Raw genomic sequence first — 22,743 nt, 5'->3', positions numbered from 1 at the left:
CGGGAACCCCAGGAGACCAGTCTGTGCAACCGAGGCTCTTGCAGGCTGCTGCAGCCCCCCCTTCACCACACACCACAAATACGCTGCTGTACCACTGCCCCCTTCGCTGGGGACACCCCCCCAGCAAGAGCCCCCTCCTGTGCCACCTCACGCCAGGCAGAAAGACGCTTCTACCGTCACTGTGTCCTCCTGCTCATCACCTGGGACTGCAATGAACATCAGGAGCAGAGAGGAAGAGCAGTTCTCCCGTCCCGACTAAAAATAAGGATTTATGGAGAAAGATCAGTTGCTCAGTCCAGAGAAGTTATTTAACTAAAAACCCGTTGCCACCTGAGTTGTTGTGCCTGGAGTAGCTTTCTCTTCCAGAAAGCAAAGCAACCTACGCAAACGTCTGGAGTAAGGCTTACGATTGTGAATGTGAAAACCCATTAAATGCTCTTTGGAAGAGAGAGATATCCTTGTACTTCAGGGCATAAATCAAATTCTAACAGTGGGGGATAAGGCCAAGCTTTCTGAGAAAGCGAATCCCCCAGGGTCTCATATGTAACCACAGGGTCTCTAGTGCTCTTCCATAAGAACAACTAAGCCACTATTAATAAACTATCTTTGCAAAGTCATTTTCTTATTAGTCACCTGTATTTACCAGAGGGCTAAAGAAAACAAAAGGAAAGCATCCAGCCCGTGACACAGCGCAGCCTTCAGCACCGGCTCCAGTTCATCTTCCTCGGGCAGCAACTTCAGCAGCCTGCGGTGGCTGGGAAGGCAGGCTGGCTGCGGGAAGAGCAAGGGGGAAGCTCTCCAGGGAGCCAGAAGCGATGGTCTGCAAGTGAAAACACCAGCCAGCCAGAGAAATGCAAGCAAGGGAATTACAGGTGGTGGTGAACTAACAGCATGGGCAGGTTAACAGCTCCATACAGGAGACAACCTAGCAAGAAGCCTGGAGCAAGCCAAGGCTAAACAGCGAGCTTTAAACGTAAACAACTACAGGACTGTGCAAATTGAAACGGCTTTATTTTAAAGATGCTTAAATCCAGCAAGCGAAAATGTTTTAATTGCTCATCTCTCTGGCAACAAGACAAAACCGTAATGTTTTAACTCCTGAGCCTGTCTGAAGTCAAATTGCTTCAGACTCCAACCGATGTCATGTCTGACTATTCACTGACCGATAGCTTGCTCAAGCGCAGGCTGAAGCAGCTGCCAGTTAGCGGCAGAGCGCAGAGAGCTGCCACCTCCCAGGGCGCCCAGCGAAGCGGGTGCTGACGTACCGGGTCACCCCCAGAGAAGCACTGCTGCGCGGGGCTGGGGGGAGCTGGTCCGTGGACGCCAAGGGGAGAGAAGAGCGATCCCACCTGGCAGGCAGCACAGGAGACAGGCAGCGGGCTGTGCCAGGAGGACCTGACCTTTCGAAGGTCTGGTTATTCCACCTTCTGCTCTTCCCACGGATTTTTGAGGCCAGTAATACCCAAAGGGTAGTGAGAAACCCACCACTGAAACAGGAGCATCGTGGTGCTGCAGCACCACGGAAGTCTTTTGCAGACCCAACTCTTTCGCATACTGTCTGATCAGCCACGAGAAGGAGAAGAAAGCATTTTACAACAGGGTGATGGCCTTTGAAAACGGTTCACTTGAACCTGTTGTCATCTTGAAAACTGGCAAGAAACTGTTGAGTTGGCCCAAAGACATTTCTCTGGTGCAAGGCTAATCCTCAGCAGGTCAGGATGTAGAACAGTAATCCATATGGAAAGTGACTGAAAGGGAATCAGAACAGACTGCACAACAGTCTAGCTGTTAGCCCTCTAGGAAATTTGCCAAATACTGTGTTATTTTTTTTTCATTTAGCTCAGTGCTATTTAAAGGCAGTCCCATCAGCAATACATCCTAAGGCATCCCAGTCCTGCAGTGCCACCAGGAACACCGCACAGAGGCAGCTCTGAACTGGCCAAGGTGGCCACCAGATCTCATGCAATCCTGGAGGGATGAGGAAGGTCTACCATTTTTCAGGGATGGATGCAAGTGACACAAAAATTACTCCCTTCCTGGATGGGATGGGACAACAGGAACCCCTGGACTGCCAGCTGATTTGGAAGCGTGTCGTGTTTGAAGCATTCTTCTGTTTTAGGGACAAGTGTGGTATCATGAAACCAAACCCTAATGTCTTTAACTCATCCAAACCATCCTAACCATGCGAAGTGATGCCCTGCCTACTTGTGTCAAGAAAAAACAAAATCCATGCTGAGGCGGACGCACTTTTTGTTTACCGAATCTTTGTTATTGCAGGAGAAAGAGGAATTCGAGGGAGGAGGAGACCCCCTTCGCAGGCTGCGAGTGCGTCTGGCAGCAGAGGAGCAGCAGCACTTCTCGCCAGGGCAGCGAGCCCCAACCCCTGGATCCCTCAGCGCTTGGACACCAGGGCGGGGTGACAGCAAGGGAGAGGCAAGCACGAGGTTTGGTTACAAAAATGAGGCTGGACATCTTGCAAGCAAGGAAGTCCACATCAGAGCTGAAGAATCTGCAGGGTGCGTTTTAGAGCTGGCCTATACATAACCTGGACATCTTGAGAGAGTCTATAAATCACAGAATCATTAAGGTTGGAAAAGACCTGTGAGGTCATCAAGTCCAACCATCAACCCAACACCATCATGGCCACTAAACCATGTCCTGCAAATAGAGACAGCTGACAGAAAGAGATCAGGAAAACGTTCATGTCTTTTCTGTTAACACTTCCAAAATCTTTCTGGAGGAACTGGTTGGACTTGAGCTTGCAAAAAACCTCAGATCTGTCAAATGTTTTATCAAAGCAGGAGTGATCTGCTCTACGGGAAACCACACGAATCCCTCAGCGTGTTTCAAAAGGGAAGAGGAATCAATGTCCTAAGTATTTTTTTTTAAATCTTTTCCCTTTCTAATCCCTTAGAAGGCAGCGTATGTCTATAAAACCTTCTTAAATATCCCTGAATTACTGCTACATAAGTTCAGTATTATATTAGGCAAAGAATATGATAAAAGAAAAAGGACGGGTCTAGCTATTCTCCATTCCCTCCGAGGTGATCTGTTCATGCTGCTTTTCAGTTCCGAGTCCATTGCTTCTCCTACCCATTGGAGGCTGCTGGTTTACACCAGCAACAGGAAGGCAACAGAGGCAGAAGAAAAGGTTTCTTTTCACATCGGGGAAGCTTTCTGAACTGCTGTTGTAAAAAGTCTCCAAAGGTGACCTAAGGTTTTCAGAGATGCATTTTATTGACTTTAAAACATGAGAACACACTGAAATATCAGCTGTCAATATTGCTCCTCAACCTTAAGAAGGAAAGGTCTGGCTGGAAAATCACCAAGAGTTAAGACAGAAATCATCACCTACCACTACCCTGCATTCAATATTTATAAAGGAGTCTGATTTATTGTCTCTTCCCCAAAATAAAGTCTATCCATGTACCTCAGGCTAACATAAGATGAAACCTCATACTCAGGCAGGTCCACCACGGCCGCTCCTCACTGCAGACGCCCTTCGCTCCACAGTCTCGTCAAAGGGCTGCTGCCGCCCGATGCTAACGCAACCAAACACTTCTGACCCTCTGCGATACCTCCAGGCTTAAAAACTAAGCAGAGGCATAAATACCTTTTAAATTAATGATATAACACAGTCAGGAGAGGGAACAACACCACAGCATATGATTAAGAGCAGTGCAAGCAGCCCAGGCTGTCTCCTCTCCCCTGGCAAGCATCTCCCAGCCCTCATCCACACGCCACGCAGGACGGAGCCCACCCTGGTGTAAAAGGAGGAGCAGCACTCCGGGAGTCACCAGCTGACATGAGGTATTTCATCAGCAGTTTATGTGACAGAGAGAGACAAGACTCCACTTACTATAAATCAAGAGTGACTTGCTGACTTAAACAAGCATCTGTTATTTACTCTGGCTGCACAAGCCAATCAATTTGGCTTTACACAGAATTGGTGTATAGGAAAGAGACATATCTGTAAATTATTTACTTGGGAAAAATATGCCAAACTTATTATTTATTAATGCTATTTGACTGTCCTATTATGGCAACAGGATGCTGTTGTCCTCTATGGCACAGACCCAATTCTTCCCTGAAGCAGTGCTGGCAAGTTTGCTCCTGGCATGCATGATGAATGAGGGAAAACGTGACTCCGAAAACATGCAGGATAACGCTAGAATTAATCTAGGAGCAGTGCTCTGACAATGGCAGGTGAGCACCCATCGGTTTGGGACCTCCGCTCGACAGAGGGGTGATGTAAGGCACGGGAGGGGAAGGTCATAATGAGACAAGCTGGAGACAGAAGCCTCCATCCCCATCGCTGGCAGCCAGCTGGGAGCCACGGTGCCTCCCTCTCCCAGGGATGCCACGGCCTATAACACTGACTGCCAATGGTGTGCTGGCGCACCGAACAAATTATGTCAGCCCCGAGGAGGAATGATGATTTGCATTGGTCCATCACTCCAGAAAACAAATCAGATGTGTGATTTACAGGCGCGTTACATTACCGGACAGTTAGGCTTCCACAACAGAGAGTCTCACTCTGCTGCCAAGGAATCATGACTCTTAACTGCAGTTAGAAACCAGACATTGCTGACCCACCAGCCCAAGGAAACAGCTGGGCTAGGTCCTTCTACGTGCTAATTACCAAGAAAAGATAGTGCAAAGCCCTTGATGCTGAGAGGGAACTGGAGCTCACACTCATCTCTGGAGACCCTGGCACTACAGAGCTGGACATGAAGGAGAAGTTGCTTTCTCAAGGGTTGGGGAGAAGGATCACGAACACCAAGGTCAGCGCATGGCTCTCAATGGACAGACGGTTCTGCCGTTTTGCAGGTATTGAGAGAAGTGACCCTCTGAAAGGGATGCAAGAGAGGAAAAGCATCCTTAAATTTGGAATTGTGGGTCTGAGATCGCAGGAGGGCTGACGGGAACTTAAAAGCACCCTTGAGAGTCAAGAGGAGAAGCAAGAACTGACTGCTCCGGGGTCTCACTAGGTCAACTAAAATAATCAGGCATTGAGAAGGATAGTGTTTTGGCAAACTGGTTTGGCTACTTTTTGAGGGCAATCTGTAATGTAGGATGACAAACATATCACAAAGAAATCAATTTATCCTTGAGTTTTCTCTTTTACTAGTTTAAGAGATCTTAGAAACCAACTGCACTTTGTCCCCACCACTCCTGCCTCAGCCCCCTTGGCTTGGCAGGCTCCCCAAAGCAGGGCTACTTAATCTCTTCCAACAGGAGGAAAATATGTCATGCTGCTGCAAATGTCTCCTGCACTTGTATGTTAAGTGACTGCTGATGAGAGAACTTGGGTCAGTAGCATTTGACTCTCAGGCTACTTTGGTAGAGAAAGCCAACACTTGGAGGTGGGAGTGACTTTCCCTCCTCTGCCTGTATGCATTACCTTCAGCCGCCCGTTTGAAGAAGACTTTGCAGCTACCACAAGTGAGGGCTCCATAGTGGCACCCAGATGCTTCATCTCCACAGATCAGGCAAGTCTTCTGTGGTGGAAAGTAATAGTCAATGGGCAAGACATGTTCACGGCCAGTCTCCAACCTGCAGCGTAAAACAGAAAGAGAACAAGGGAAATGGTCAGCAAATGAGGTTAGGGCGAGCTATTGGTGAGCACAGCGGATGGCACTTGGGAGAACAGTCATGGCAAAACTCAAACTTTCAGTGATGGGACAAGCCAAGCACTGATCCATTAATATCATTGTTGTCACTTCAGTACAGATGAATTTATCCTTTTGATTCTTAATTTAAATAAATTATTTTTTCCTAAGCTAACAAACTCTCTTAAGCTATTCTTTTCTTCTTGCTTTTTTGTCTTGCTTGTTTTCTACCCATTCCCTCTTTCAATACCCAGCAATGGCTGGACTGAACCTTGTTCCAGGATGCCTTGCTCATCCGCATGACTACTAAAACCAGCCAGAAGCCTCTAGTGAAAACATAAAGCATTTCTGTGAATGTGTCCCAGTAGACTCCTATTTATACCCACCCCATGACTAAAGGCACTGCTTCTACGTCTCCCGGTCACACAAGATACATTGGGATAGTGCCACCAAGGTCCCTGCCCTGAGACGGCCCCATGTGCAGAGCACGGCGCTGCCAAGCACTGAAAGGCGAAAACAAACCTCAGAGCCAAAAATAAAAGTTGTAGGGTCTGCCATATAATAACTATGATTAAATGCTGGAAGTGGGTCAGTGTGGATTATGGGGTTTCACATTTTTCACTCGCCAGCTCAGCAGTCCGGAAGACCCATTTTGGGTTTTCATTCTGGGTAGCTGGAAACAGCTGGAAACAGCCATGTATTCCTCATGCTTCCCTCCATCTGCATGCCCAAACCCTTTCCTCTTGGCTGGGACCCATCCTGCCACCTCTCTCCGGACACACATTGCCACACACTTGTTTGATCAGATCTATGGAGAAGCTGCTTTTTCGGAAGGCATGGCAGCAAGAGAGGTCCTCATCAGAATCACAAGTCAACGCATGCCCAGGCAGTATGGGGAGCAATAGCTTTTTAAGTTATTTGCTAAAACTGACTTTTTGTCAAAATACCGGATGAGGCAATCGGCTTCTAACAGTCAGTAGGTCACCGCAACTTTTTGGTCAAAATTAGATCTGCTTTTGGTTTCTGGTATTGTTTGAATGCTTGCAGGTGAGCTCTTAGAAATCAAATTATATTAAGAGCGAATGTGACAGTGCCGGGACTTCTTGGGAAAAATCTTTATACTCTGAAAAGTCCCATTTGGGCCCACAGTGTGAATAAACCCAAAATCCACTGAAACAGAAAACAGCCCTGGGAAAGATGGCAGCCGGAACCCATACCATGAATCTTCCGGAAAGGCTTGTAACTTTTAGGAGAAGGGGTCAAACACCAACACAGACCCCAGAGCAGGGGAACGCTGTCCCGCTTCTCAGTCCCTCTGCCCCAAACTGCCGCCCATGGCCAGTGCCCCTCCGCGTCCTGCAGGCAGCTCTGCCCGTGCGGGTACGACACAAGCAAGGGGACATCTCACACACCAAAAGAGCGCCTGGCAGCATCGAGGTTTAATTAAGGAAAGATATGCGTGTGGTCTGCGCTCATCACCAGCTTTTCCCCTGGGGTTTCCATCTCTGCGGTAAGTTCTAACGCGCGGCACCAGTGCCCTGCGCTTGCTGGGCTGAGACTGCAGCAGGCACCGGGGCAGGCGGCCCCCCGCGGTCCCCCGCCTCTCCCACCCCTCTCCCCCGTCTGGTTTCACTACTCCCAAAGCGCAGGGAGATCCCGCAACCTGCACTCGCACAAGCAGCAGTCCCAGGGACATCAGGATTAAAACTACTTAGAGCGGAAGAGCTTAAAGAGCAATCACTCTTCAGCAGAACTGTGCAAGGACAACGATGCACCCGCAGCGGGGCGGCTGCCTGGTTATCATCTTTTGATGAGCTATTTTAATTCTGGTAAGAGGAGTAGCTTCTTTAGTTCAGACTACACATTCCCTTTTGTTCCGCTTCCCAAGAGACATAAATTAAACTGAGGAGAGAGAGGCTTTCAATGAGAAAAAGTGTTTCCTCAAGAACAGAGGAACCAATACTTGACTGGTTTAAATCACACCATAGGCTGAAGAATACTTTCCGGTGCGGATAGGACTTAAGGGACTGTTGCTGTTGTTATGTGAACAACTAGCTGGGATGCTTAATTTCGACCAAAGACTAACTGTTGCCAGAGTGCCAGCGCGGTGTGCCTCTCACACAGGTCAGGGCTCTTTGCTGAAGTACGGCTGTCTTTCCTAAGCCCCTCACACCTTGAAAGTAAAGCATAAAGTGGGACAATTATTGGTGAGATCAAAACCCAGGCTCGTCTCTCCCCTCTGATCTTGCTCTCCGTTGCGTCCTTCAGGAATGCTGCTATCTTCTATTCCTCATATGCAAGCTATGCAGATCCTACCTAAATTGTAGGTTAATAACTGGAGCAGCAATTTTATTCTCTGTTCTTAAGGCAAGAAACATTTTGAATGATTTCTCATCTTTTTAGCAGCAGCAGTTAGAATCAGTGACTCATCTGTAGATGCTGCTCAACTATCCTTCCCTGACAATCTCAATTTCCAAGGCTTTTCTTGCATTCCTGATTCAATGGAGGAGATACAGTTGGCTGCAATGTACCTGCCATAGTTAAGTCCTGATGCAACAAACATCTCCCTGCCTTGCCCTCCTCAGCATCCCGCCCGTCCTTCCGGCGCAATCCTGCCACCCCCTCCCCAGCAGGGCCCAGGGCACCCCCCCGCTTCCCCCGTGCCACGAGCACCCTATGCTACACAGCCCTGGCACTCAGTTTGAGGTGCTGCTGTAGAGCAGACGCTACTAAGAAATAACCACCAGCAGATACAAAAGCTTTGCTAAAAATGTCTCACTTATCCAGCAGCTTTTTAGATTCCAGGAGTACCACACCTTTCCTCTAATGACCCGTTACTTTTTTCTCCTCTCTATGCAATCAGAAATCTGAAAAGGGCAAACTTCTCTTCTTCCATAAAGTCTTCCACACTGAGCCTTCCCTATTCTTTGCACTGTGTATTTCAGATAAGAAATGAGCAAAAGTGACTCGCACAGTGGCAGCTGTTGGGATGACAGAAGCAGGACCCCCAGAAGACCTTGGAGTATTTTTGAGGCTTAATTATTTAAAGCTGCAAAGTAGGTTAGCAATTAAGGCTTGAGTGGCTTTTTAAACAGCTTTTTAAATAGCTGTTTCTCCATGAGAAGAGGTGTGCAAGTACAAATATACCTTCATGCACGTGTATATCTAGTCTACCTATATATGTGCATCTACCTACGAAGGGTGCTGAGCAGAGCGCCCGAGGCGCTCGGGCTCTCCCTGCAGACCCCTGTGTGCTCGGCCAGCCTCGTCCCCAGCTGCCCACTTACGGATGGAAATCAGGGGGAGCTGGCAGACACTAAAGGTTAATCCTGGCTGTGAGACAGGCTCATGCCAGGTGCAACACTCCTGCCCTCGGGGTTTGCACAGGGCAGCATTCAGCCTGCTGCGTCCCATCGGGTCCGGAGACTGATGTTTCAGCAGCTGCCCCACGGCTCAGCTGCAGGCTGAGCCCTGCAGCACCAATGCCATTTCCAACTCACTCCTGCACCTTACTACCAGGCAGCCACTGTCCGCAGAGCAGAAGGATTTGCCCAGGAACGCCCTTGATCTTAAGACGACACCAATTTGCCTTTCCTTTTTTCTATTTAGAGGGAAAATTGTAAGAAAAACATAACTGAAAACGTGGGCAACTCAGAGCGAGCTGTGATAACAGTACCTTTAATGATCTATTTTCCAGTTTCCAAGAGACCTCTTACGGGCATTCTCAAAATATGTAGGTAATAACACTGCAACAAGCCAAAAAGATGGCTTACGGAGGCTGCAGGGGCGTGTGGACTGGCAGCTTTCTGGGCAAAGCCCCAGACACTCACCTCCACAGGGGTCCCAGTGACCAGCAGCGTTTGCGGCTCCTCCGCCCCTGCGCAAGGGACAGGAGGGGTGGCTCGGCAGCAGGCTCACGATGTGCTGCTCAAAGCTCTCCTCCGAGCGGAAGTTTTTACTCTGTCGGTACCTGCTGATTGCACCCACCCCAGGGAGCCACAGGAATACAAGACAAAAACAAGCACCGAGAGCATTGCGGAGGGCTCCAGAATACGTGACCATAGTTTGCACAATATATGGCAAGTGTCACACTGCCTCAGAAACCCAAAGCAGGGAGATAGCGCGGCACGGGCAGACACAACTGGTGCAGCAGTGACGTCGGGCAGAGATTCCAGCCCTGGTGCACGGCTTGAAGGCCAAGGTCAGGGCTGCTCACAAAGGAGCACGGCGGTTTTCGCGGGGGGCGGGGAGGGAAACAACCTCAGTATCTCTCTTATGGCTACAGAAAGAATTTTACTGTCGTTTCAGAAGGGTTCTTTAAGGAAACGAATAGAGTCTATTGAGCTCCTGCCACATGCAAATATTTCTGTAGAGTAGGAACTACAATTTTGCAATGCAAGCACTTGTTTGTCAATAGTTAATTTCACCAAACAGCACGGATTTCACAACACACCCAGAAAACCAAGGGCAATCATGGACAAGTCTGACATAACTGAACAAACACAATTTCCACCTCCTTCACTCTTAAATTTGACTACATTTTCCATGTCAAAATTACTCTAACAGTTGCAGCAGAACAACCCACCAGACTGAAGTGAAACGTTGCAGCGTTGTTCTCGACACGGCTGTGCCCTGACGTCTGGCACAACCTCTTCGTGGCACTGCGTGAACTGCTCAGTGTCAGTGTTTGCACCAGTGGGCCTGGAACCCGCTCCGGGATTTAGCTGTCCAGAAACACCTCTGCTAAAGCACAATGTGGTGGGTTTGCAAACACGGGGGACTCAGCTGGACTGGCCTTCGGAGAATCCCTAACCGGGATTTGCCTGCCTGCCTGCCCACGGCAGCTGCCACGCACCCCAGCTCACCCCAGCCTGACCAGCCATCAGCTGGGAATCCCTGGAGCAGAGCACTTCTGGTCACACACCATGCCCTTCGAGGAAAGTGGTTGGTGGTTTCGCACCTTTACAACGCTCCATCTAAAAATCTGCCTGGCCATAATGCTCAAGAAGATGCTGAGCCAGGAACTGAATAAGCACTTGCACACAAACTTGGATGACGCAGAATCCTGTCCACTCATTTCACGTACTGTCATTTCTGAGCTACTGTGATGTTATCAGTAGTAAATGCTGCCTTTAAAATGGCATCATCTGTGCATGACATTTTCAAACACAATATTAAAAAAACCCCTGGCTTCCCATCAATGGAGTTGTGTGGCTCATGCCTGGACAAAGGTCTGTGACTCACCTCCCGGAGCAAGACCCACGTTTAGCTAAGAGCATCACTGTTCATTTCAGGCACGAGTCTCCTGTCCCCTTGCATGTTCCCGTTTCACTGCCACTGGCTTCAGCCAGAGCTGAACTGAATCTTCAATCCACAGTCATTAAGCCGCGCTGATTCAGATAACAAGGCCTGCAGGGAAACTTTAAAGCGTCCCATCTGTTAAAATGCTTTGAGCAGTTTAATCTATAAACATGCAGCCTTGTACACTGAATTTATTTCCTTTTTTCTAAATAGCCTTGAATGTGTTTCTAAACTCACCATGCCTTGTTTTCATGTATAACTGCCAGAGGCGGAGAGGCAAGATAGCATCTCTGAGAGAGCAGAGCGCGGCGCACAGTGCGAACAACAGGGACCGTCCGTGGTAAGCACATATGGGAACTTGATCTTCATTGGATTTAAATAAACATTGGGAGATGACAACGGGTTTTCCAAACATCCCCGGCAGTGGGGGCAGGCAGAACTAGCCCGCCCTCCGGAGAAGGTCCTCCCACCAACAGCTCCCCGGAGCAGCGCCTGGGGCTGCCCAGCTGAGACGGCAGCAGAGAGGCAGCAGCTCAGAGGCTGCCTCCCAGCCCAGGGGGCACAAATACCTTCAGCAAGCACGGCTGCACAAATCCATTGTCAAATCTCCCAAATCAAATTTTCTTTCTCCTTTTCAAATGCTCTATTTACTTATTTTGACAGTTTATCTTTCACACATTGGGTCCCAGCCGCAGCTGAAGCCCCACTTCTACCAGCCCGGGCCCCGACAAGCCCGCGGCTCCTTCTCCGTTGGCTCTCCTTTGCTGCGCAAGAAGGCTGCTTCGGCCTGGAGCTGCACCGGAACCGGCTGCCGTGTGCCCCGTGGGGCCTCCTTTGCCCCAGCACCCAGGGCATGGTCCCGAACGGCCACCCTGACCGCCGAGCCGCTGCACACCTACTGACGGGGCGGGCAGCAGGGGCCACATCCTATCCAAACCCCGGGGGAGTCTCCGAACGACCACCAGTGGCTCCCGCCTTCCAGTCATCCCGAAGAAAGAAGCAGAAAACGAGGCTGAAGAGGTGAAAGGAGGCAGGTATGCTACACCTGAAACGATGGCCTGGGCAAAGCCACTCCGCAGCCTCTGCGGTAGGCAGCTGCCTGCATTTCGGATATGGTACTGAGACCAAAGCTTCTGTCTCCAAACCTGATCTCCAGCCAGTGAGCTCAGGGAGCAGCTTAAATAAATCAGCTCCAAGAAGACGGAACACTTGATTTCCCCTGACAGAGAAGGTGTCTACAAAAAGAGATGGCGTAAACGTATCGCAAGGTTACTTAAGATGGGACCTCACCTGATTACGAAGCACGAAGGGGACAAAAAACAAAACAGAAGTAATGCAAGCGGGCTTCAGCCCTGACGAGCACCCTCGAGGTCATCAGCGCGGCACGCCACATCGTCCTGGTGACTGCAGAGTCACCTGGAGCCTCCAAGGACAAGACCTTGGTGTCCTTGGTGCACAGAGCCCTACTTATTTCCCAAGGAAACAGTCTGTCCTGACTAGTATTTTTTAAGTTAGTTTAACCTACACCATAATCTTCCATTCTCAAATCCATCTCCTCTGCTGACAAAAAGAAAATGTGCGTATAAAGAGAATCACAAATAATGAGATACTCTCGATCCATATATTTCACGCTCCAGGAGACACTGCCATCATGCCAGATAGGGAGTACCGGCGTACAGTCCCCTAGAAAACATCCTGGCTGCTGCTGTACTTGGCAGGGTACCGCAGGCTCGTAGCACCACGTACTAACAGTCTGCTTTCATAGGAAGACGTTTAGCTTTCCCTCTTCGAAAACAAGCGCAGTGATACTTATTAAACACTTAGGAAGAGATGATGCGCGTTCCTTGGCAGCTTTTCACAACAGCCCGATCTGAAGTGCAAATCTCCAGAGGTAACAAAGCCTCTCCCTGCCCGAGCCAGCTCCGACCCCCCTGGCCAGGGCCGGCCCCGGCAGCCAACGTGCGCTGGGGCTGGGAAGGGGGACTGGAGGCTGCTGGACCCGCAGCCGGCCGCGCCAGCAGCACGGCTCCTTGAGCAGCGCCCATGCAGCGCTCCCCGGGCAGGAGGGGTTTTCTCAGCGGGAGCCCCCGTCCTCTCCCAGGGCTTGCCGGGCTCACGCAACCACCGAGATCAACGTGGGGCAGAAGACCAAAGCTACTCTCTCCACACACCCTTCACGTGCAGATTAATGTTCCTCTTGATTTTTGTAGTACATGGATCTTAATGCCAGCACTGCATTTATAAATTAGACAAGTAGTCCTTGCTCTTGCTCACAAAGCCTTTGTGGAACAGTACCGCTCCGACACTTTTCACCGGCAGGATACAGGGATAAGGGGAGGCTTGCAGAGGCCAGGTGGGCGACCAGCAGAGACAGGGTTGTTCTGTTTGGAGGAGGCTGAGGGGAGCCCTTCTCGCTCTCTACAACTACCTGAAAGGAGGTTGCAGAGAGGTGGGTGTTGGTCTCTTCTCCCAAGTGACAAGTGACAGGACGAGAGGAAATGGCCTCAAGTTGCGCCAGGGGAGGTTCAGGCTGGATATTAGGAAAAAATTCTTTCCTGAGAGAGTGGTGAAGCATTGGAAGAGGCTGCCCAGGGAGGTGGTGGAGTCACCATCACTGGAGGTGTTCAAGGAACATGTGGACGTGGCCCTGCGGGACACAGTTTAATGGGCATGGTGGGGTTGGGGTGATGGTTGGACTTGATGGTCTTACAGGTCTTTTCCAACCGTAGTGATTCTGTGATTCCGTGACCTGTGTCCAGTGACAGGGCACAGCCAGAGCACCTCATGTGAACCGGCCATTTGGTCCCCGAGGTATCACCACAAATCACTCGGCCAATCAACAAAGTACTGCCGTGTCTCAAACTGAAAACAACAGCTGCTGGAGGGAGAGATGATACGGTACGCACGGCACTGGCAGGATGGGGGGACTGATGTCAACGCCGTATTCAGATGCCCTGCTCACCTCTGCGCTCGGGCAAGGAGAGAGCCCTTCTCCAACCCACAGACATCTCCGCAGCCTGGCAGCGGGACGAGCACCGCGAGCCTCATTCACCAGCCTTGGCTCTCTAATACAGAACAGGAAACCTCAGGGCCTGCGTCCCTCCAGCGCCGTCGGCAGAGCACTCACCGTCACCTCCAGCCCATGGGCCACAGAACCAGGCAGCCGACCCTCGAGCATCTCACGCCCCTGAGCCCCCCACCAGCGGTCACCCCGAGTCGCGCTGTCTCTTTCCGAGAGCCGGGCTGACCCCTCCAGCCGCCCCTTGGCAGGGACCGGAGGGGCTCGCCTTCGCCCGCGCCCTGGAGGAGGATGCCGGCTGGAACAGGGCTTCCCTTGGGGTCCCCCCTGGACCTTCAGCTAACTCCGCAGAGTCTGAGAAGGCACTGCAGGAAGAAAACCAAGGTGGACTGATTTCAGTCAACGTCATAGAGAACTTCAAATGTCACCAGAATTTAATTTGGCAACAAGGATCCCTCTACTTAAATAATCAACTTTCATCTTTTCTATATCTGTCTTTTGCAGTGATTTTCCCTAAAGAACACATTCAGTAATGCTCCCTACCTTCACATTTTCACTTTGCAATGTGCAGAATGTGTTCATTTTAAATAGGGCCCTGTTGATGCCTCTGCAGAGGATGTAACAGTCCTTTTTGTTAGCAAGAGCCTTCTCCTGTTTAGCAAATAAACATTTTCTTTTGGAAGCAATTATACAGTTTGTCATGACTCTTGATTTTCCATTCTATAACTTAGAAAATGGTGTATGACACATTTCTTATTTATTAGATGCTGGGTTAATATTTTATTTGCGGTATGTGTCAAGTTGCCTTCAAATGCATCCATAAATTCAATGGAAATGTGAACATTTTAAATTGCTCTTCTGGTAAGTCAGAACTAAATTTATCAAAGCAGACTGTATTTCAAATCAGTTGACTACTAAAGTCAAGCGAGGCTTATTTGTGAGCTGCAAAGTCTGCTGACTGGCCCCTTCCTAAGGGTTCTCCAAGATTTAATAGATGTTGGATACCACTGTCCCATGCCTCATTCTCTACACAGGTTAGAAGAAAACCTCCCACGCTTTCTGGCTTTTTCAACTCCAAGCAGATCTCTCTTTTCAATGACCAGCCTTTGAACTGAACTGGCTGCATAAATTGGATTTTCTCTACTTTCTGCAGCTGGTTTAGCAACGCGGCTAATTCCTGGTGCTGAGGGGCTGCCTTCTGCTGGGAGCCTGACCTCCTCCGAGACACCAGCAAAGCCCGTGAACCACCCACCGTTATATTCTACTGACCTCCCGTGAGTTTCACAGACTCCAGTAAACACAGGCTTCCACATTCTTCCGTGATGAGAAAGTGGGAATACGGCTCCACACCTTGCCCCACTTGCAGCATGTGCTTAGCAGCATTCCTCTTACTTCGGGACAATGAACATCAGCTCTGCAGCCAGGGACGGCATCTGCCTCTGTTCCTGCGGGAACTCGTGGAAACCTGTTTGATAATCCCATTCCCGGTTAGTCCACCGAAGAACAAGTCGGTGGAAACGGGGGCTGCAGACCAGAGCCCTTCCTGCCCCACTCAGACCTCAAACCACCAGTACAACTTCCATAACGGGAAGACTGCCAGCCGGATTGCTGAGGGATGTCAGGACTTGCATCCAGACTTGGATATTTAAAACACATAATACTTTCCCCACTTTGTTTGGCAGTGGAATTATTGCTAAGAAAACCGATGCTGCAAATTCTGCATTTTTATTTCTCTGCCGGATGAAGCATGAGTTGAAAACGGGCAGATGGCGGAGGAATCCAGGATGGAAAAACGGGAAGACCACAAACACCACTTACATCGGAGGCAGCCGACCAGGGAGGCACACCACGCCAGAGAGACTGGCTAGCACGGGCAGCAAAGCAAAAGGCGGCACCGCTGCTTTCAGAGGGCCGCTGCTTCTGCCTCTCCCACCTCCCCGCTGCCGGGCGGGCCAGCACCCTCCTCCTCCTCCCAGCAAAGCATGGCGGCCCCGGGGACGGATGGGGAAGAGAGGAAGAAACAGCAACATCCAGCCCGGGGAGCGGCCCCCGCCTCCCACCCTCGGCCCCGCAGCATCCCCTCTCGCAGCGGTGGAATGCCGGGACTCGCCGCGGTGGCTGTGTATCACCAGCCGTGCCGGCTCCTGCGCCGCGCCCCGCTCCTGGCGCAGCTGCAGGCAGCTGCCAAGAGCCTGTGGTGGGGTTTTCGGGATGGCCTAGGTGGGAACTTCAGCTGGTGCCGGAACTTACTGGCAGAATTGGGTTTATTTTTAGGGATGTTTATACCAAGACCAAACCTTTGCAGAGACACAGCTGCAGGGGCATAAAAATGCTTTTCCTTATTATGTCTGGAAACGGGTATAAGCTATATCTGCAAAATACCACTGCTGGCAAACCACTTGTTTTCTAGAGGAGACGTCACAACTCATGCAACAGTATCATCTCCCCATGCCCTCGAAGCAGATCATACTTCGAGCCATCTCATAAAGAGTAAACACACAAATTATAATGAAGGTTTCACATATCTATGGTTGTCTTGGCACCCTTAGCCCTGATCTCAGCAACAGAGGCAACACAGAGGCAAATTCCTCAGCAGCCCGCAGCAACCGGCTAACGTCCAGCCATGTCCTCCTGCTCCATGGCCTTGCCTTCCCCGGCGGCTGCCCTACGGCCGCGCATGCCCACGGCTCACAGCTGCCCACAGCTGCCGGCGGCGGCAGGACCGCGGCACCTCCGCAAGTCGGGCTGGCGGGGATGAGCAGTGAGCTGCGCTGGTACGAACCCCAGCAGCAGCTCACGGTGAGCCCAGGGCGTCCCAGCCCAGCACAGACCCGGGAAACAGTGCCTCGATGCCGGCATGCTCTTTTAGTGACACAAGGCACGGATCGCTGGACCTGTCGTTTTGGGGGCTGAAAGCATTTCTTGGGAAATATAGAGGGCAGAACTCTGCAGCAGCAGCATTCGACTGATCCCAGGGGATCCACGCGAGTGGGAGGTACCCCTGTAACCACAGACAGACACCGAAATCTGCGGACACGCTGGCCCTGCTGGGCAGCAACATCCGGAGAGAGCCAAGGCACTTTTGCAATCTTTTACAAGCCCAGCACCCCGTCTGCTTCACCTCTGCTTCACTCTGCCAAGCAGGGGAAGAACGAAAGCAGCGAGGAATCATTTTCTTTTAAGCCTGCCTGCAAACCAAAACACAGATGCCACGTCTAATTTTAGGCCTCCTAGCCTTGAGAGTGTTCTCTTTATTCTCTTTTAAGCAAGCAGCAAGATAGGCATCTCAGGACAAAGCCGCCGAAGCGGCCGAGTGCCCACCTTGACCCCAACTCTTGGAAAGCCGGAGGGTGTGTGGGGGCAGAGACCCATCCTCTCCCCTGGCCACAACAGCACGGCTCTGCCCTGCCGCCCGCGTGGCCGGGAGCAAACGGATCACCGCTGATCCCAGGGGATCCCCGCAGGACACACAGAGACCCCTCCGTTAACTGGAAACAAGCGCACAGAGGGACCGGCTTGCCGCCCTGCTAACCTCAGGCTGCCACCTTACCCCTGCGGGAACTCCGGCCACGGCTCCAACTCAGGCCATAATTCAAGCACCAACATGGCAAAACGGAGGGTGAGCGAAGCAAAGGGAGCACCGCAGCCCCCCAGGCCCCTCTTAGCTGCCACCCTCAGCCCAGCCTCGTCCCACCCTCAGCACAGCTACAGGGGGAGGATGCTCCATCCCGCAGGCGCCCCGGCACTGCCCGGCTCCGCTCCCCCGTCAAAGCCACCCTCAGAAACAGCCAGGAACCAAGGACTTGGCATTTGGCACAGGCTGTGCTGTAAACAAGAAAGGGAAAAAAATCCCTCTGCTGCTATTTTTTTTCTAACCATTTAAAGATGCTCCTGGGGACTCGGGAGCAGATCCGGAAGTAATGGATTTCTTTGCAAGTGGAAGACCGTATTATCAGGGAAAGACTTTCCTCTCACCACAAGGGACACATAAAAAAACCAAAGCAAGCAACTGAAAACCTGAAAGTTAAACCCATGTGAATGGGCTGAGCTAACTGGGATGACCTCACACGTTCTGAAGCATACGAGCACGCACAGGGACAAAGCCCGGAGCCAGCCGAGCCGGGGACGCGGTCCCCGCAGGACCCATGGCTCCAGGCTTCAGACCCGAGCTGGATACGTGCCACCCAGACCTGCCCTGCTTAATGGAGCTGGCACTTCCAGACAGCAGGAGAAGAGACGGGGCTGACCTGGAGGGCTAGTTCTCAACCTTGTCTCTGAGCAGCAAGAAGCAGCGATGCCGATTTCATGCCAACCCCCGTGATGCCCACGCACAGAGGCTCGCCGAGCCCCATCCAGCCGGGGGGGACCCGTGACCGGCACCCCTTCCCACGGACAGGATGGTGCAAAGCGCCTGTTTCTCCACGTCTCCTCCACGAACACTGTCTGCAGACGGATGGCTGCAGGCACCAGGGCAAGGGATGGAGATGTTATTTATACAGGATGAGAACACGCATACAAAACCCATGCATTCTGTCCGCAGGTAGACAGCAGCCCATGCCCACAAATGCACAGGCAGACAATCCAAGAAAAAAGATCATCTGAACAATATTTGCACGTGGTATTTCATTTCCCCATTAATGCACCTAATTGCCAAGCTGATTAAAGCAATTAACCTGATCTGCACATAAATTACTTTTCTCCTTTTCTCTCTTTTATAAGAGGAAAGAGGAGCTGCCGAGATAGTCCGTCCAAACCCTCCCCAACAGCACGTCAGAAAATGTGCGGACGCTGCTGCTGCCCGCTCCAGATAGGCGGGGAGTGGAAGGAGGCAGGAGCCTTCGCTCGGAAATTACTGATACAAAAACTTGCGCCTGGGCTCTGTTCTCAGCACACGGGCCAAGGTCAAAGCATTTTTTCTGCCATTTCTAACCAGCAAAGAAGCTAATGCAGCTAAAATATGTAACACCAGTCAAACTGCTGAAGGGTTGGTGAGAAAACACCAGAAAAAGTAGTAAAGTATCATCCTAGGAAAGACAAGGAGCAGCCCGACCCGTCAGAACAGGGGAGAGAGGGAGCAAGGCCCTCGTCTCAGGAACTGAACATGTCCCAGTGACTCTATAAAATGTATTTTAGGAAATCTGCAGCCTCCTCTCTGGCATTTCTGGGGATTGCTCCTGACAGCAACAGTTCCAGGAACACCCAGCGGGATGGTGGTCTGGCAGCATGGATGAAGAAGCTGTTGTAATGTGGGATTTACCCCTGAGGCTCCTCCCAAAGCCACTGCCTGCAGCCAGCCCCAGTTTCCAGTCCCAGCAGGAGCACATCGGTGCGGAGGGAGAGGGCACCCACCAGCCTGCACCCACCCAGAATGCACCCACCCATCCTCAGACGAGTCGCCGGCACATCAGACCCCTCGGGCTCTGGCGAGCGCTTAGCTCTGAGCTTCGCAGGCAGTGCTGGCACCCCGGGTCGGGTAGCCAGCATCCAGGGACATCCCTCCCAGCGCCACCTGTCAAAGACACCTGACTACAGACATTAAGAGAGTTAAAGATAAGTCATCGCCACTATGGCCATGCACAGCGCACGAGCAGCAGGACACTGCACGGCGCGCTGAAGCGGCTCTCCACGCTCTGCAGAGCACGACCAGGGCTCTGCCGGCCCAAGCGCACATCGAGTGTGTCCTGGAGGCAGTCCAGCCCTCCGTGGTGCAGACCCCCTGAAGTCCACCACGGTTACAGACAGTAAAACGTGCCTGGCTGCTCTCCCCGGCTAACTCACTGGATGGCTGCCTGCAGCACTCCCTCGCTCTTGCAGCACAGGATGCCCTGTACAAACACCATTCCTGCCCCAATATTGGTGGTTCTGCACTGACTTTCTAAGCCTTGTTTAAGACATATCGTTTGCTCCCAGAGCTGTTTTGGAAGCGGCAGCCACCTTGCCTTCAATCTCAAGGAGCTCAGCATGGTCCATGGCATCACACAGCCCCTCAGCAGCCCCACGCCCCGGGCAGCACAATGGAGGCACCCAACCAGCCCCTCCAGCAAAAACACGGGCTTATCCACTGCTCTTCACTGGGGATTGTTATTTATTTATTACGGCGTGCTCCATTCCGCTTTTTGATTGCACAGGAAAGTCACCAGGAGACCTGCAGAGAGCTGGGGGTGTAACTCACCCTGTGCCGATTCCCGAGATGCCTGGAGCCAGGCGGCATCCAATTCCCGCCCCAGTGGGACGGCTGCCCGGTGAAAGGGCAGCAGCTATAAATACCTGTTGAAAGGGGCTATACTTTTAAGATGATTTCTACTACTGCAAAATCACTTAATCTGTGGTCTGCATCCCGACAAATCATTCTCACCGCTTCTGAGGACGTGCCAGCATTTGACTTTGTTTGTTCTCATTATGTAAAAAGCCTTCCCGGGCGGGGGGCTGGGGAGTCTCAAACCGCAGAGGAGCACGGGTGACCTTGCTCTTCCTGGCTTCTGCTCGGATTGCATTAAACAGGAAAAACGCAGAGGCAAGAGAGCAGCCTGAGCCAAGCCTGCCCTCCCTGCCCGTCCCATCTCCCTCGGCCCGCCGCCCGCCCAGGCACCCGGGGATTGCGGAGGCTCCTGCCCGGGTCCCCTGAGGTGAGATGCTGCACTCCTGTAACCCCTCTCCTGCAAACCCTGTCCTGGCACCCAGGAGCTGGATGGGGTCAGACATCCCCAAGGACAGCACTCGGGTCTGCTAAAGTAAATGGGACTATTGACAGGGCGTTAAGTCCAGTGCACAAGTACGCTTCTGCCGGACTCTCTCCCAAAACCGAGCCCAAAACCCAACCCGGCCCCCCAGGAGCCCAGCTCTTGACGTCTGCCAGGGCCCATGGCCGTGCATACGCTCAGAGGGACTGCTGCCAAAGCCACCGGCTCGAGACAAACCTCACCTCCCTCCATCTACAGAAAAGGAGTAATACCTATTTTGCATGGTTGCCTGGAGGCCAAACGAATTGCTGCTCACAAGCGCTTCAGAAGAAAAGTGCCATAAAAGCACAAAGTACTATTACTGGTAGTATTTTTATTACTGTTACAGGATACATTGAACTTCACTTAAAAATACTCGCAAGAAGAATCAGGGTTATAATCATTATTTTTAAAGCAGAATAAACCACAAACACGCATTGCAACAAGTGCCAGCGCTGCCCATTGCAGGCACCTCGCCCAGGTGAGTAAGGCGTCTCACCACCCAAGCGACGCAGGGCTATAGGGCTCTCCCAGGAGCTGCTCCTCCTTCGCTTTGCCCCACATCCGGAGCTGGCAGAAGGATTAAGCTGTAGCTGGACGTGGATGAGTAGCACAGCCAGCACAGGCAGATCAGCAGAGAGTCATAGAATCATGGAACCATTTAGGTTGGAAAAGTCCTTTAAGATCATCAAGTCCAACCATTAACCTAGCACTGCCAAGTCCATCACTAAACCCTGTCCCTAAGCACCATATCTACATGTCTTTTAAGTACTTCCGGGGATGGTGACTCAACCACCTCCCTGGGCAGCCTGTTCCAGTGCTTGACAACCCTTCTGGTGGGGAAATTTTTCCTAATATCCAATCTAAACCTCCTTGGCGCAACTTGAGGCCATTTCCTTCTGTCCTGTTGCTTGTTACTTGGGAAAAGAGACTGACACCCACCTCTCTACAACCCCCTTTCAGGTAGTTGTAGAGAGAGATGAGGTCTCTCCTCAGCCTCCTCTTCTCCAGACTGAACAACCCCAGCTCCCTCAGCCGCTCCTCATCAGACTTGTGCTCCAGACCCCTCACCAGCTTCGTTGCTTTTTTTGGACACGCTCCAGCACCTCAATGTCCTTCTTGTAGTGAGGGGCCCCAAACTGAACACAGTATTCGAGGTGCGGCCTCACCAGCGCCGAGTGCAGGGGCACGATCACCTCCCTACTCCTGCTTCTGATACAGGCCAGGATGCCGTTGGCCTTCTTGGCCACCTGGGCACACTGCTGGCTCATCTTCAGCCGGCTGTCAATCAACACTCCCAGGTCCTTTTCTGCAGGGCAGCTTTCCAGCCACTCGTCCCCAAGCCTGGAGCGTTGCATGGGGTGGTTGTGACCCAAGTGCAGGACCCGGCACTTGGCCTTGTTGAACCTCATACAAGTGGCCTGGGCCCCTCGATCCAGCCTGTCCAGATCCCTCTGCAGAGCCTTCCTACCCTCCGGCAGACCAAAACTCCCGCCCAACTTGGTGTCATCTGCAAACTTACTGTGGGTGCACTCAATCCCCTCGTCCAGATCATTGATAAAGATATTAAACAGAACTGGGAAGACAGAGACAGCAGTGGATATAGTGAAAGGGAACATGGATAAAGAACCTCCGTCAAAAGTCTTTGCCATGACAACTGGGTCAGTTCCATCTTATTTTACTGAGCTTACTCATACCACTATTATTGTTAAAAAATAAAGCCAGTTCTGGTCCACACAGTGTGCAGCAACTATCAACACCAGGGCCACAAGCCCATCTGAGTTAAAGTCCCAAAGTGTCCAAACTGCTTTCTCCCACTGCAGGAAAAGAGCCTGGCTTCTCCGTGCTGTTCAGCCTCAAACGCCAGGTCAGGGCTGGACAAGGTTGCTCCAACTCAAAAGCCAGGAATGCTCATCCACACAGATGCAGCCATCAAACTATCTATCCCCACGCAGGCGTACTCTCTTGATTCCCTGCAAGAGAGATATTCCTCGCCTTTCACTTGCTAAGGAGGGATTGCTTCATTCTTCACTGGGAAGCACCGGGATCCAGCAGCACGGCCAGCTCCGGCACGGCTGTGCCCAACCGCCCA

General features: G+C 51.6%; 1 protein-coding gene across 1 annotated transcript in view; it reads right to left on the bottom strand.

Moving 5' to 3' along the window:
* AR (androgen receptor) overlaps positions 1–22,743 on the bottom strand; it is a 60,925-nt gene that overhangs the window by 25,322 nt on the left and 12,860 nt on the right. The window contains exon 2 of the mRNA XM_059824279.1: positions 5,405–5,556. Coding sequence (XP_059680262.1) covers positions 5,405–5,556 — 152 coding nt within the window. The remainder of the gene's footprint in view (positions 1–5,404; positions 5,557–22,743) is intronic.

The sequence above is a fragment of the Gavia stellata genome, chromosome 14 (genome assembly GCF_030936135.1).
Source record: "Gavia stellata isolate bGavSte3 chromosome 14, bGavSte3.hap2, whole genome shotgun sequence".
Taxonomy (NCBI): domain Eukaryota; kingdom Metazoa; phylum Chordata; class Aves; order Gaviiformes; family Gaviidae; genus Gavia; species Gavia stellata.
The sequence above is the reverse complement of the archived record's forward strand: the minus strand, read 5'-3'. Positions and strand labels throughout refer to the sequence as shown.